General features: G+C 40.2%; 1 protein-coding gene across 1 annotated transcript in view; it reads right to left on the minus strand.

Moving 5' to 3' along the window:
- The window catches only part of LOC133594517 (cell adhesion molecule CEACAM5), a 63,167-nt gene that overhangs the window by 27,917 nt on the left and 20,214 nt on the right, over positions 1-15,036 (minus strand). The window contains exons 7-9 of the mRNA XM_061947329.2: positions 9,506-9,781; positions 1,942-2,193; positions 1,597-1,872 (exon numbers count right to left, since the gene is read on the minus strand). Coding sequence (XP_061803313.1) covers positions 1,597-1,872; positions 1,942-2,193; positions 9,506-9,781 — 804 coding nt within the window. The remainder of the gene's footprint in view (positions 1-1,596; positions 1,873-1,941; positions 2,194-9,505; positions 9,782-15,036) is intronic.

A 15,036-nucleotide genomic window follows, 5' to 3' on the forward strand; every position in this document is an offset into this window, starting at 1 on the left:
CTACATCAACTATATGATTTGCCTGAGAAGCTGGACAGGACATAAAAAAAAAAAAAAAAAAAAAAAAAAAAAAAAAAAAAAAAAAAAAAAAAAGAACAGTTAGTATAATTCCAGGATGGCACCAAGTAATGAAATCCATGATTTTTAAGGTTTAAACCAGGGGTGCTCACAGTTTTTCTGCAGGCGAGCTACTTTTCAATTGATCAAGTCGTGGGGATCTACCTCATTCATATATATCATTTATATTTACTTATTTATGAAATATATGTTTTTGTTAACAAGTTAAAGGTGTTTAATGATAATGCAAGCATGTTTAACACATATAGTTAATATTGTTAAAAAATTAAAGGTGTTTAATGATAATACAAGCATGTTTAATACATATAGTTAATATTGTTAACAAGTTAAAGGTGTTTAATGATAATACAAGCATGTTTAACACATATAGTTAATATTGTTAAAAAATTAAAGGTGTTAAATGATAATACAAGAATGTTTAATGCATATAGTTGATATTGTTAATAAGTTAAAGGTGTTTAAAGATAATACAAGCATGTTTAACACATATAGTTAATATTGTTAATAAGTTAAAGGTGTTTAAAGATAATACAAGCATGTTTAACACATATAGTTAATATTGTTAATAAGTTAAAGGTGTTTAAAGATAATACAAGCATGTTTAACACATATAGTTAATATTGTTAATAAGTTAAAGGTGTTTAAAGATAATACAAGCATGTTTAACACATATAGTTAATATTGTTAATAAGTTAAAGGTGTTTAAAGATAATACAAGCATGTTTAACACATATAGTTAATATTGTTAATAAGTTAAATGTGTTTTAATGAATATACATGCATGTTTAACACATATAGATTCCTTTCTTTCATGAAGACAAGAATATAAGTTGGTGTATTACCTGATTGTGATGACTTGCATTGATTGGAATCAGACAGTGGTGCTGATAAGGTCCGCATTTTCGAATGGAGGAGAAAAAAAGTCCTCCTTTCTGTCCAATACCACATGAAAGTGGTTGGTTTTTGGCATCTTATTTGTCCAGCTTCCGTACTCCTTTGTATACACTTTACAAGAAATACATTGTCGGCCAACTCCGTAGCTTGCTAGCTTGTGCACGCCAGCTTTCTGAGACTCCTATTTTGTTAGCGCAACTGTGCAACTGTGCAGTCGGTCTTTGGAGTTTTGACGACAGGTACGGCGCCAGAGTCTGTTGAAATAAAGTGTTTCTCGCCTTCCAGTCGGTAATTTTAATGAGCTGGCAGCAGCCAGCGTCTTCTCAGAGGACCCTCGAGTGCCGTGAATGTCAATCAAGTGACAAAAGTGACGTCATAGTGAAGATTTATGATCGCTCATTTTTAGGACTATTTTTTTAATGCCCGGCTGGTGATCGACTGACACACCCTCCGAGATCGACCGGTAGCTCGCGATCGACGTAATGAGCACCCCTGGTTTAAACGTATAAAATCAGCTAAAATGCTAACATAAAAGATTAGCATGCTTCTTACAAGTTAGCATAACTTGCAAGAAGGCGCCGATAAATTCAATTACACATTACAATCTCAATATGTCATACTCACAGTTTACAAGGAGCATTTGAGAAGGGCTTGACACATTTTGCAGGGGATTGATAGCATAACAGTGGTACATTCCAGTATCGTTGCGGGACAGAGGGTTGAAGGTGACGGTGACGTTATCCATGGACAGCGTGGTTCTGTTGTCCGCCATCAGGGGGACTCCATCTTTCATCCAGAGCACTTGCTCAGGGGCTCCGGACACATTGCACGTCAACGTAGTTGGAGAACCTTCTATGGCGGCGCTCATGGGCACCGTTATGTTCGCCTCTTTTATTTCGTCTGGGGAAAAAAAAACAACAACAAGAAAATATAATAATTGTTTTGATCAGGAAAAATATGTTTTCTTACCGAAAACTGTAATTGTGGTGGAGGCGGTGGTGTTGTAGCCAGTGATGGCGTTGTGTGCCTTGCAGGTGTACGTGCCGCTCACGTTGGCGCTAAGAGGAGGTGTATGGTACACGGAGCTGTTGGCCACCACCGTGGTGTTAAAGTACCACATGTACTGACTGGGCGGGTGTGACGAGGCGTTGCAGCTGAGCGCCACGCTGCTTCCCACCAGCGCCGCAGTTGGTGCCGTGACGGTCGGCACTCCTGGTCCATCTGCACACAACATTGAATCAATAATATTTTTCAGACTATAAAGCGCACTTAAAATCCTTTCATTTTCTTACGGAATAATTCTGGTTGTGCTTATCAACAGAGGTGTGGACTCGAGTCACATGACTTGGACTCGAGTCATGAATTTGATGACTTTAGACTCGACTTGACAAAATGTAAAAAGACTTGCAACTCGACTTCGACTTTAACATCAATGACTTGTGACTTCACTTGGACTTGAGCCTTTTGAATTGACATGACTTGACATGACTTGCTACTTTCCCCAAAACCCAAAGATGAAAAAGTTATTCGGGAGCGCTCCGTATTTTTCATTTCTGTACTTGTCTATCAGCGTTGCGTGTGTCAGCTGGTGTGCTCTCAGTACAACAGCCAATCAAATTAGATCTACTTTGTTTTCATCACACAGCATTCATCCAATCAAATTGCAGGACAACCAACGAAGAAGACATGTCCAAACCACACGCCAGTGAACAAAAAAATGATACCTAAAATAATTTTGTTTGGGTATAAAAATTACGAGGTGGTCAACACAAAACGGTTTGCAGTATGCAACACATGCGGTTCGAAAATTACTGATGGAGAGGCAACAACTTCCAACTTCGTCCGGCATTTGAAGTTGCACAAAGAAGGGTAAGTTTTGAATGTAAGATAACGTTTATTGGCTAAGTAACGTGACTTTTATTTGCTGTGTAGTTAAATCAGTGAGGCTGTAAACTCACTGCTAACGTTATAACGTTATTGCAAACACGGGAATCTGTTGCAGTTCACTACCTTATTCATACTTTTTGTTCAGTGATTTTTTTTAAGCAGGGTTACGTTAGTCAATATATCACACGTAACGTTAGACGGCGGTCAGCAGCACCGCGTATTTTAGCCACCTAAAAAAAGACAAAAATAGTAAAATAAAGGTCAGTTAAAATTTATACTATATTATGAATATGTGTACCGTTTTAGCTAGCTTTCTGACATACTGTTGGTTGTTTACCTCAGTGGTCCCCAACAACCGGGCCGCGGCCCGGTACTGGTCCGTGGATCGATTGGTATCGGGCCGCACAAGAAATAATTTTTTTTTCTTTTTCTTTTTTTAATTAAATCAACATAAAAAACACAAGATACACTTACAAGTAGTGCACCAACCCAAAACAACTCTCTCCCCCCTTTTGTTCTGGGCATTGAACATGAAGACTCTTCCTTCACTGTTCCGAGTGGCCATGAGAGTCTTGGCAGTGCCTGCCTCCAGTGCTCCAGTGGAGCGAGTTTTCAGCCATGGTGGCATCATACTACGCCCCCATCGTGCACAAATGACTGACAGACTCTTGGCTAATTTGGTCTTTTGCAAATGCAATGCAGCATAGGGCCCTGACATATAAAAAGTACAACTTTTTTGTTATGTTCACGTATATGTCATGTTTTTTCAATGTTAACACTTTTGTACAAATAAGTACATTTGCACTTTATTTTTCAATGTGTTTGTTCTGTAAAGGAATGAGTTAATGTTTAAAATGACTGGTTAATAGTGCTATTATAAAGTGCAATGTCAGCACAATTTTCTTTCCTGCAATTTCAAATGCACTTGTTTTAATAAATAAATACAGCGTTTGAAAAGCATACACAATCTGTGTTAATATATTAGTCTGTGGTTAAAAGGACTTGAAAGGACTCGAAACTCAAAATGCAGGACTTAGGACTTGACTTGAGACTTTCCAGTCTTGACTTTGGACTTGACTCGGGGCTTGCCTGTCTTGACTCGGGACTTGACTCGGACTTGAGGGCAAAGACTTGAGACTTACTTGTGACTTGCAAAACAATGACTTGGTCCCACCTCTGCTTATCAACCTCGAAGCAATTTTATTTGGTACATGGTGTAATGATAAGTGTGACCAGTAGATGGTAGTCACACATAAGAGATATGTGTAGACTAGGGGTGTAACGGTACACAAAAATGTCGGTTCGGTACGTACCTCGGTTTAGAGGTCACGGTTCGGTTAATTTTCGGTACAGTATGAAAACAACAAAATATAAATTTTGGGGTTATTTATTTACCAAATTTGCAAAATCTTCCACCAAAAATATTTTTCTTAGTGGAATATTTGATGTGAAGTAATCGGAACCTTGGATAGGTCAATAATTCATAATAACGTTGATTTTGATTCAATATTATGTTTTGAGCAAAAAAAACAGCTTTGTTTTATTAGTCAACATTGCAACTTTTTCTAAATCACATTTAACCTTTAAGCTTTTTTATTTCACTTTTGTTATGTTTTTGTTTAATTTAATAGTATTTTTAAAATGTTAAGTTAAAGTTAAAGTTAAAGTACCCATTATTGTCACACACACACACACACTAGGTGTGGCGAAATGATTCTCTGCATTTGACCCATCACCCTTGATCACCCCCTGGGAGGTGAGGGGAGCGGTGGGCAGCAGCGGTGGCCGCGCCCGGGAATCATTTTTGGTGATTTAACTCCCAATTCCAACCCTTATTGCTGAGTTCCAAGCAGGGAGGTAATGGCTCCCATTTTTATAGTGCCGTGGGCCTTTAAAACATTAGCTGCGCGCCGCAAATGGCCTCCGGGGCTCACTTTTGACACCCCTGCGATAAATAATAAAAAATTAAATCTGATAAATTTATGGATAAAAAGCAGAGCCTGGCGACGCATGCGCGTTTATCATAACTCTCTCGCTCTCTCTGTCTCTGCCCCTCCCTCACCAATGCTACTGCGCGCACAATTTGTTTTGTTTTTAACCCCTTCTTAACCCTGAGCGTACATTGAAAATACACGCAACCCTAACTCAAAATGCCGGACATTCGAGGCATTTAAGAAACTCCGCCGGGACAGCTCCGCAAAAGAGGACATGTCCGGTGAAAAGAGGACGTATGGTCAGTCTATCGTAGCCCGTTAGCTGCTAGCATGCCGTGTGTTGGGCCTCGGTGTGCATTGTTTACACAACGTGCGTTACGCTACTTAATATGTCCGTGTGGAAACTCGTTCGGTACACGTCCGAACCGAACCGGAACCCCCGTACCGAAACGGTTCAATACAAATACACGTACCGTTACACCCCTAGTGTAGACTGCAATATGACGCCAGTAAACAACTTTAAATGTTCCATTGAAAATTAAGAACATTACACACAGCACTCAAAAATCTGTCAAAATGTTTTAGTATGACTTTGAAGCCGCACCGCTTGATGGATTGTCGGCCCATTACGGCTACTAGAGATGCGCGGTTTGCGGGCACAACCGCGGAGTCCGCGGATTATCTGCGGATCGGGCGGATGAAATTAAAAAAAATTAGATTTTATCCGCGGGTCGGGTCGGGTCGGGCGGTTGAAATAAAAAAAAATTAGATTTTAAATATGTTCAGGCGGGTGGCAGTTAAACCAATTGGTAAATATATATACATAGTTAAATGTTGTTACCCACATACGAAAAACGAGCAGGCACCTGCAGCATATGCCACAACAGAAGAAGAAAAAAAAAAAGAGATGGACACTTTTACGGAGCGGGGAAGGGACGCCTCGCCGGGGTCCGGGACCGAGGCCCCTTCCCCCGAGAGGGCCCCACCGGGAGCCGTAGCTGAGGCGATCCGCGAGAAGGGCCCGACGCACGTCCAGGGTCACCACCGCGCCCACCGCACCGACACCCCGCCTCGTCCGCCTTCGCCGCGGCCGGCGTCACGCGCAGCAGGTAAGCAGCTTACCTGCCCGCCACCCCCGTGGCCGGGGGCTCGTAACAGGGGTCACTCCGCGCGCAGTGCGCTCACGAAAGGGGTGGGGCTCACCCTGGTTGATATAGACAGCAGCTAGGACGGTGGCCATGGAAGTTGGAACCCGCTAAGGAGTGTGTAACAACCCACCTGCCGAATCAACTAGCCCTGAAAATGGATGGCGCTGGAGCGTCGGGCCCATATACCCGGCCGTCGCCGGCAGAGAGACGCGCTTGGAGGTGCGCTCAGCGCGGCTCCCATATGATTGCGCACTGGTGTGCGTCTGGGTCGTGACAGCGTGGCACGCGAATGTCTGTGCTGCATTGGATCAGTCTCCTTTCTTTAACAGGCAAAAGCTTTATAACCTCACTAATGCCTTGCATCGTCTATATTAGATATATAACAACGGGCGGGTGCGGGCGGGTGCGGTTCTGATCAAATGTTACATCGGGTGGATGGCGGATGGTTGACGACTTTCTGATGCGGTTGCGGATGAAATAATTGCCTATCCGCGCATCTCTAACGGCTACCGTAGTCAGAGATACAAGTATTATTATGGTGTGTATATAAGGAGCGCACAATGGCACCCATTAGCAGACATATTATCTGGCGTTTTGTTTCCCAATATTATGCAAAACCAACTTTTCTTACCTTCTGGTACCCGCTGATGTGTATTTGAGATCTGCATAAGTCCTGAAAATTTGCACACGTCCGCCACTGTAGTCCTTGCCGACACCGTTGTTGGAATAATTGTTTGTAAGTTATCACAAAAGAAACGTTGTATTATGAATGCTGTCTTTCGAGGCCTAACAAGAGGAAGAAGGCTCGTAAAACTCCACTGTGATTTCAACACGGACAGATGGCAGGATCTGCTCAACTTCCAGAGGAACTCTCTTTGAAGTGTTAAACAAACTCTCTTTGAAGTCAACGCTATTTACGACCCGCTGCCCTTTTGAAGCAACTGTGGTCAGGAGACGGGAGGGGTTATCCATTGTCCTCCAACACCTGCCCCAGCTGGATCCAGGAAGAGCCCAAGCCCGAGAAATCCCACTTCTTGGTCTTCAAAGCGACCAAAAACAATGACTGTTTTACATACTCCCCATTCCCGCTGAGACATGTGTTGGTGCGTGAACATTGAATATTGTAATAAAGAGGAGACGAAAACCTTCTTCGTCAGAGCGTGGTGCAGGACTGTACAGAGAGTGCAGTGGCCATGTCTCTCCTCAATATTGAGTCCAAATTGAATTCTGTCTCTGTTTGATTCCTTGCCTTTTGTCTTGTTTAATAGATGTCCTCAGTGTTTGAACGTGACACCGTACTCGATAAGCTTCTTCTTTTTCTCTATCTTCTTGTTATGGGACATTCACCCTCCGCTGTTGCCATTTCTAATATAAAGTAGCATAAAGTTCTAACTTATATTTCGCTATGGAAGCGCTAAAAACTACCAGTGTAGTGAGTTTACATTATTCACCCAAGGAACTTTAGTTATTAGAGAGTTTTGGTCGGACGGTTTTTCACGTTGTTGCACGAGTGAGCCACGGATGAGAAGATGCTGCTCCGTTATTGATTTAAGTAAAGTCTGAATGTCATTAAAACAGTTACCGTATTTTTCAGAGTATAAGTCGCTCCGGAGTATAAGTCGCACCGGCCGAAAAAGCATAATAAAGAAGGAAAAAAACATATATAAGTTGCATTGGAGTATAAGTCGCATTTTTGGGAGAAATGTATTTGATAAAAGCCAACACCAAGAATAGACATTTGAAAGGCAATTTAAAATAAATCAAGAATAGTGAACAACAGGCTGAATAAGTGTACGTTATATGAGGCATAAATAACCAACTGGTATGTTAACGTAACATATTATGGTAAGAGTCATTCAAATAACTATAACATATAGAACATGCTATACGTTTACCAAACAATCTGTCACTCATAATCGCTAAATCCCATGAAATCTTATACGTCTAGTCTCTTACGTGAATGACATCAATAATATTATTTGATATTTTACGCTAATGTGTTGATAATTTCACACATAAGTCGCTCCCGAGTACAAGTCGCACCCCCGGCCAAAATTTGAAAAAAACTGCGACTTATAGTCCGAAAAATACGGTAGCTCCATCTTTTGACACTTCTTCCACTCCCGTCCTTGCATGCTACAGCGCTACAACAAAGATGACGGGGAGAAGACGCTGTCGAAGGTGAGCCACGTAAATAAGACCGCCCACAAAACGGCGCATCCTGCCATCATGGAAAGAAAAAAAATGTAAAAAGAAAAAAAATTAATTAAATTGTTGTATGTATCCAGTGATTATACTATTAAGTTATTTTCCATTTAACTTCACCAGTTTTAGATTCTTTTTATTCAAAATCGCTGAATTTTCACATTTGCCGTTCAAATACTGAGAAGAGACGGTGCGGTGAACAGCAGCCAGTTGAGGCACGTCACTCAGTGCCTCAACATGGATTGCGGACTCGGCTAACTGCTGGCCTGCTGTGCAGTGAGACCGTATTGCTATATGAATTATATTATACATTTCCATAGTTTAGTTAGCTGAGGTATATAATGTACAGTGTATTTTGTCAACAACTGTATGTGTGTAAAGTATTTCTTGTGCTGAGCAATCATAAAACGGCTGCGAAGACGCACTGGCTGAGGCTCGCAGTAATCCCGCCTCCTTGTGCCGGTTAATGCACCCCCTGACGGGAGCGCCACACCAACCAAAGCCCACACCCAAACCCTCCATGTGCAAGACCGAACCCACTCAAAAAAGTCACTCAACAAGAAGCCAAAAAGTGCAAAAACAACAATGCTTGCGTTGGAGGAGCCGCGAACGACCGCAGGGCCACAACATTAGGTACACCTGCAGACTGCAGCACGGATTTCATATTTCATTCATTCACAACTCCTCCAACACGAACACCACTGTTCCCGCACTTATAAGTAAAGGTAAGACCATAATAACGTTTTTTTTTATTAAATGTGCTTTTTTGTGTGCTACAGTTTGTATGCGTAAAGTTAAAGTTAAGTTAAAGTAGCAATGATTGTCACACACACACTAGGTGTAATGAAATGTGTCCTCTGCATTTGACCCATCCCTTGTTCACCCCCTGGGAGGTGAGGGGAGCAGTGGGCAGCAGTGGGCAGCAGCGGCGCCGCGCCCAGGAATAATTTTTGGTGATTTAACCCCCAATTCCAACCCTTAATGCTGAGTGCCAAGCAGGGAAGAATGCTGGTATGAGCTTTTAAACATAACCCGTTAACTGCTGCCAATCAAATGGTGAATAAGATACTCTTTAGGGTTCATATGTTTGTAAATCTGACTGTGATGAAGTCAGTGCCTCACCAGTCATCAACCTCACCGCACGTCACTGGTAGACCACAAGGAAGTGTTTTCTATTTAGAAAAACAAATAAATAGTATGACCCCTTTAATGCGCCTTATAATCCGGTGCGCCTTTTGTATGAAAAAAAAACCTGACTAGACCCGCTCATCGGCAGTGCGCCTTATAATCCGGTGCGCCCTATGGTCCGGAAAATACTGGTAGTCTTGTAATGTTGCTGTGATAAAACAAAGAACTTACATACGACAGCCAGGGTGAAATTATCACTGGCTAAGCTGCTGAGCGGGTTGGAAGCGTAACAGCTGTAATTCCCGCCGTGGTACATCAGCACGGGGTCAAAGGTGAGGGTGGCGTTGTTCATGGAGAAGTTCCTTGCGGCGTCAGACTCCAACAGGGTGTCGTTGTGCATCCAGGTGATAGAGTACACGTCGCCAGTTGTGTCACAGGTCAGCGTGAAATTGTGGTCCAAGATGGGATATGACTTCATATGGTTTACGGAGGTCATTGTCACCGGAGCTGCGGGAAAGCAACAAAATGACCAACCAAGGTTGCAATAAAACAAATAAATACAGCAAGAGGTTGCCTACAGCCACATCTTGGAATACTGTTTGTTCACTCAGCGTCAAGTCGAGACTTTGCTGTTCGTTATTTGACTATAATCAGTTGCGATACACAGTATAGTGAGTTGAAATGGTTGGTGTTGACATTTTTCAAATCGGTCGCGAAATTTTGAAGTAGTAACATGTTGAATTGAGAAATGGTATTACGGAATTCCTGGAATTTTGGGAAAACTTCGTTTTTTTGGTCCTGATTAAGACGAATGTTTTGACGGTGGAACGGTTGAAATGCGTTGAAAAATGTGTAAGGAGTAGTCGCCAGAAAAAAAAGGGTGGAAATAGAGCTTTGGAAAGCCAGGAATCATGGAAAATCCTGGAATTCTTTTGAACTTGGAAAAACTGTAGTTTCAATTTCCAGGATGGTGGAATGTGTTGAAGGTGGAATGGTTTGAATCGGTTGAAAAATGGGGAAATGGTCATTTTTCAAACTTTCACCAATTCATTTTGAATGGGAAAAGTGTTTAGGAAAACCTAGAATTCTGGGAAATATGGGAATTTTTGGAATTTTTCAAGGGAAAACCCGCGATTCCAGAATAGGCTGAACAGTTTGAAGTTGGAACGATTTGAATCGGGAGAAAAATGTGGAGGGTAGAGCACACCAAAATCTGGAGAAGAAGAAGAAGTTTAACTAGATGAGGCAATTCCTGAAGAAATTGTGTGTGAATGCTCCAATGCTGAAGTTGAACTGAAATCCTGGACATTTTTTTAGAATTGTTGAAGGAGAGTACACAATTCCCAAACACTCTGGATATTTTGAAGTTGGAACATTTTGAATCAGATAAAAATGTGGGAGTTGTGGAACTTTGAAGAATTTTTGGGAAATTTCCATTGATTTCCATGGGAATTTACCCCAAATTTGGGAATTTTAGAAAAAGCAGGATTTATTTTGGGAAAATGGTAAACAACTTGAATGGTCTGAATGAGTTGAAATGGTTGGTGTTGAAATTTTTCAAATCTGGTCGCGAAATTTTGAAGTAGTAACGTGTTGAATTAAGAAATGGTATTACGAAATTCCTGGAATTTCGGGAAAACTTTGTTTTTTGGTCCTGATTAAGACGAACGTTTTGACGGTGGAATGGTTGAAATGCGTTGAAAAATGTGCAAGGAGTAGTCGCCAGAAAAAAAAGGTGGAAATAGAGCTTTGGAAAGCCAGGAATTCTGGAAAATCCTGGAATTCTTTTGAACTTGGAAAAACTGTAGTTCCAATTTCCAGGATGGTGAAATGTTTTGAAGGTGGAATGGTTTGAATCGGTTGAAAAATGGGGAAATTGTCATTTTTCAAAATTTCACCAATTCATTTTGAATGGGAAAAATGTTTCGGAAAACCTAGAATTCTGGGAAATCTGGGAATTTTTCAAGGGAAAACCCGCGATTCCAGAATAGGCTGAACAGTTTGAAGTTGGAACGATTTGAATCTGGAGAAAAATGTGGAGGGTAGAGCACGCCAAAATCTGGAGAAGAAGAAGAAGTTTAACTAGATGAGGCAATTCCTGAAGAAATTGTGTGTGAATGCTCCAATGCTGAAGTTGAACTGAAATCCTGGACATTTTTTTAGTATTGTTGAAGGAGAGTACACAATTCCCAAACAGACTGGATATTTTGAAGTTGGAACATTTTGAATCAGATAAAAATGTGGGAGTTGTGGAACTTTGAAGAATTTTTGGGAAATTTCCATTGATTTCAATAGGAATTTCCCCCAAATTTGGGAATTTTAGAAAAATCAGGATTTATTTTGGGAAAATGGTAAACAACTTGAATGGTCTGAATGAGTTGAAATGGTTGGTGTTGAAATTTTTCAAATCGGTCGCGAAATTTTGAAGTAGTAACATGTTGAATTGAGAAATGGTGTTACGGAATTCCTGGAATTTTGGGAAAACTTCGTTTATTGGTCCTGATTAAGACGAATGTTTTGACGGTGGAACGGTTGAAATGCGTTGAAAAATGTGTAAGGAGTAGTCGCCAGAAAAAAGGGTGGAAATAGAGCTTTGGGAAGCCAGGAATCATGGAAAATCCTGGAATTCTTTTGAACTTGGAAAAACTGTAGTTTCAATTTCCAGGATGGTGGAATGTGTTGAAGGTGGAATGGTTTGAATCGGTTGAAAAATGGGGAAATGGTCATTTTTCAAACTTTCACCAATTCATTTTGAATGGGAAAAATGTTTAGGAAAACCTAGAATTCTGGGAAATATGGGAATTTTTGGAATTTTTCAAGGGAAAACCCGCGATTCCAGAATAGGCTGAACAGTTTGAAGTTGGAACGATTTGAATCGGGAGAAAAATGTGGAGGGTAGAGCACGCCAAAATCTGGAGAAGAAGAAGAAGTTTAACTAGATGAGGCAAGTCCTGAAGAAATTGTGTGTGAATGCTCCAATGCTGAAGTTGAACTGAAATCCTGGACATTTTTTTAGTATTGTTGAAGGAGAGTACACAATTTCCAAACAGGCTGGATATTTTGAAGTTGGAACATTTTGAATCAGATAAAAATGTGGGAGTTGTGGAACTTTGAAGAATTTTTGGGAAATTTCCATTGATTTCCATGGGAATTTACCCCAAATTTGGGAATTTTAGAAAAAGCAGGATTTATTTTGGGAAAATGGTAAACAACTTGAATGGTCTGAATGAGTTGAAATGGTTGGTGTTGAAATTTTTCAAATCGGTCGCGAAATTTTGAAGTAGTAACGTGTTGAATTAAGATATGGTATTACGAAATTCCTGGAATTTCGGGAAAACTTTGTTTTTTGGTCCTGATTAAGACGAATGTTTTGACGGTGGAACGGTTGAAATGCGTTGAAAAATGTGCAAGGAGTAGTTGCCAGAAAAAAAAGGGTGGAAATAGAGTTTTGGAAAGCCAGGAATTCTGGAAAATCCTGGAATTCTTTTGAACTTGGAAAAACTGTAGTTTCAATTTCCAGGATGGTGGAATGTGTTGAAGGTGGAATGGTTTGAATCGGTTGAAAAATGGGGAAATGGTCATTTTTCAAAATTTCACCAATTCATTTTGAATGGGAAAAATGTTTCGGAAAACCTAGAATTCTGGGACATATGGGAATTTTTGGAATTTTTCAAGGGAAAACCCGCGATTCCAGAATAGGCTGAACAGTTTGAAGTTGGAACGATTTGAATCGGGAGAAAAATGTGGAGGGTAGAGCACACCAAAATCTGGAGAAGAAGAAGAAGTTTAACTAGATGAGGCAATTCCTGAAGAAATTGTGTGTGAATGCTCCAATGCTGAAGTTGAACTGAAATCCTGGACATTTTTTTAGAATTGTTGAAGGAGAGTACACAATTCCCAAACAGACTGGATATTTTGAAGTTGGAACATTTTGAATCAGATAAAAATGTGGGAGTTGTGGAACTTTGAAGAATTTTTGGGAAATTTCCATTGATTTCAATAGGAATTTCCCCCAAATTTGGGAATTTTAGAAAAATCAGGATTTATTTTGGGAAAATGGTAAACAACTTGAATGGTCTGAATGAGTTGAAATGGTTGGTGTTGACATTTTTCAAATCGGTCGCGAAATTTTGAAGTAGTAACATGTTGAATTGAGAAATGGTGTTACGAAATTCCTGGAATTTTGGGAATACTTAGTTTTTTGTCCTGATTAAGCGAATGTTTTGACGGTGGAACGGTTGAAATGCGTTGAAAAATGTGTAAGGAGTAGTCGCCAGAAAAAAGGGTGGAAATAGAGCTTTGGAAAGCCAGGAATTATTGAAAATCGTGGAATTCTTTTGAACTTGGAAAAACTGTAGTTTCAATTTCCAGGATGGTGGAATGTGTTGAAGGTGGAATGGTTTGAATCGGTTGAAAAATGGGGAAATGGTCATTTTTCAAAATTTCACCAATTCATTTTGAATGGGAAAAATGTTTCGGAAAACCTAGAATTCTGGGAAATATGGGAATTTTTCAAGGGAAAACCCGCGATTCCAGAATAGGCTGAACAGTTTGAAGTTAGAACGGTTTGAATCTGGAGAAAAATGTGGAAGGTAGAGCACGCCAAAATCTGGAGAAGAAGAAGAAGTTTAACTAGATGAGGCAATTCCTGAAGAAATTGTGTGTGAATGCTCCAATGCTGAAGTTGAACTGAAATCCTGGACATTTTTTTAGTATTGTTGAAGGAGAGTACACAATTCCCAAACAGACTGGATATTTTGAAGTTGGAACATTTTGAATCAGATAAAAATGTGGGAGTTGTGGAACTTTGAAGAATTTTTGGGAAATTTCCATTGATTTCAATAGGAATTTCCCCCAAATTTGGGAATTTTAGAAAAATCAGGATTTATTTTGGGAAAATGGTAAACAACTTGAATGATCTGAATGAGTTGAAATGGTTGGTGTTGAAATTTTTCAAATCGGTCGCGAAATTTTGAAGTAGTAACGTGTTGAATTAAGAAATGGTATTACGAAATTCCTGGAATTTCGGGAAAACTTTGTTTTTTGGTCCTGATTAAGACGAATGTTTTGACGGTGGAACGGTTGAAATGCGTTGAAAAATGTGCAAGGAGTAGTCGCCAGAAAAAAAAGGGTGGAAATAGAGCTTTGGAAAGCCAGGAATTATGGAAAATCGTGGAATTCTTTTGAACTTGGAAAAACTGTAGTTCCAATTTCCAGGATGGTGGAATGTGTTGAAGGTGGAATGGTTTGAATCGGTTGAAAAATGGGGAAATGGTCATTTTTCAAACTTTCACCAATTCATTTTGAATGGGAAAAATGTTTAGGAAAACCTAGAATTCTGGGAAATATGGGAATTTTTGGAATTTTTCAAGGGAAAACCCGCGATTCCAGAATAGGCTGAACAGTTTGAAGTTGGAACGATTTGAATCGGGAGAAAAATGTGGAGGGTAGAGCACACCAAAATCTGGAGAAGAAGAAGAAGTTTAACTGGATGAGGCAATTCCTGAAGAAATTGTGTGTGAATGCTCCAATGCTGAAGTTGAACTGAAATCCTGGACATTTTTTTAGAATTGTTGAAGGAGAGTACACAATTCCCAAACAGACTGGATATTTTGAAGTTGGAACATTTTGAATCAGATAAAAATGTGGGAGTTGTGGAACTTTGAAGAATTTTTGGGAAATTTCCATTGATTTCAATAGGAATTTCCCCCAAATTTGGGAATTTTAGAAAAAGCAGGATTTATTTTGGGAAAATGGTAAAC

Source organism: Nerophis lumbriciformis, linkage group LG04, assembly GCF_033978685.3.
Source record: "Nerophis lumbriciformis linkage group LG04, RoL_Nlum_v2.1, whole genome shotgun sequence".
Classification (NCBI taxonomy): domain Eukaryota; kingdom Metazoa; phylum Chordata; class Actinopteri; order Syngnathiformes; family Syngnathidae; genus Nerophis; species Nerophis lumbriciformis.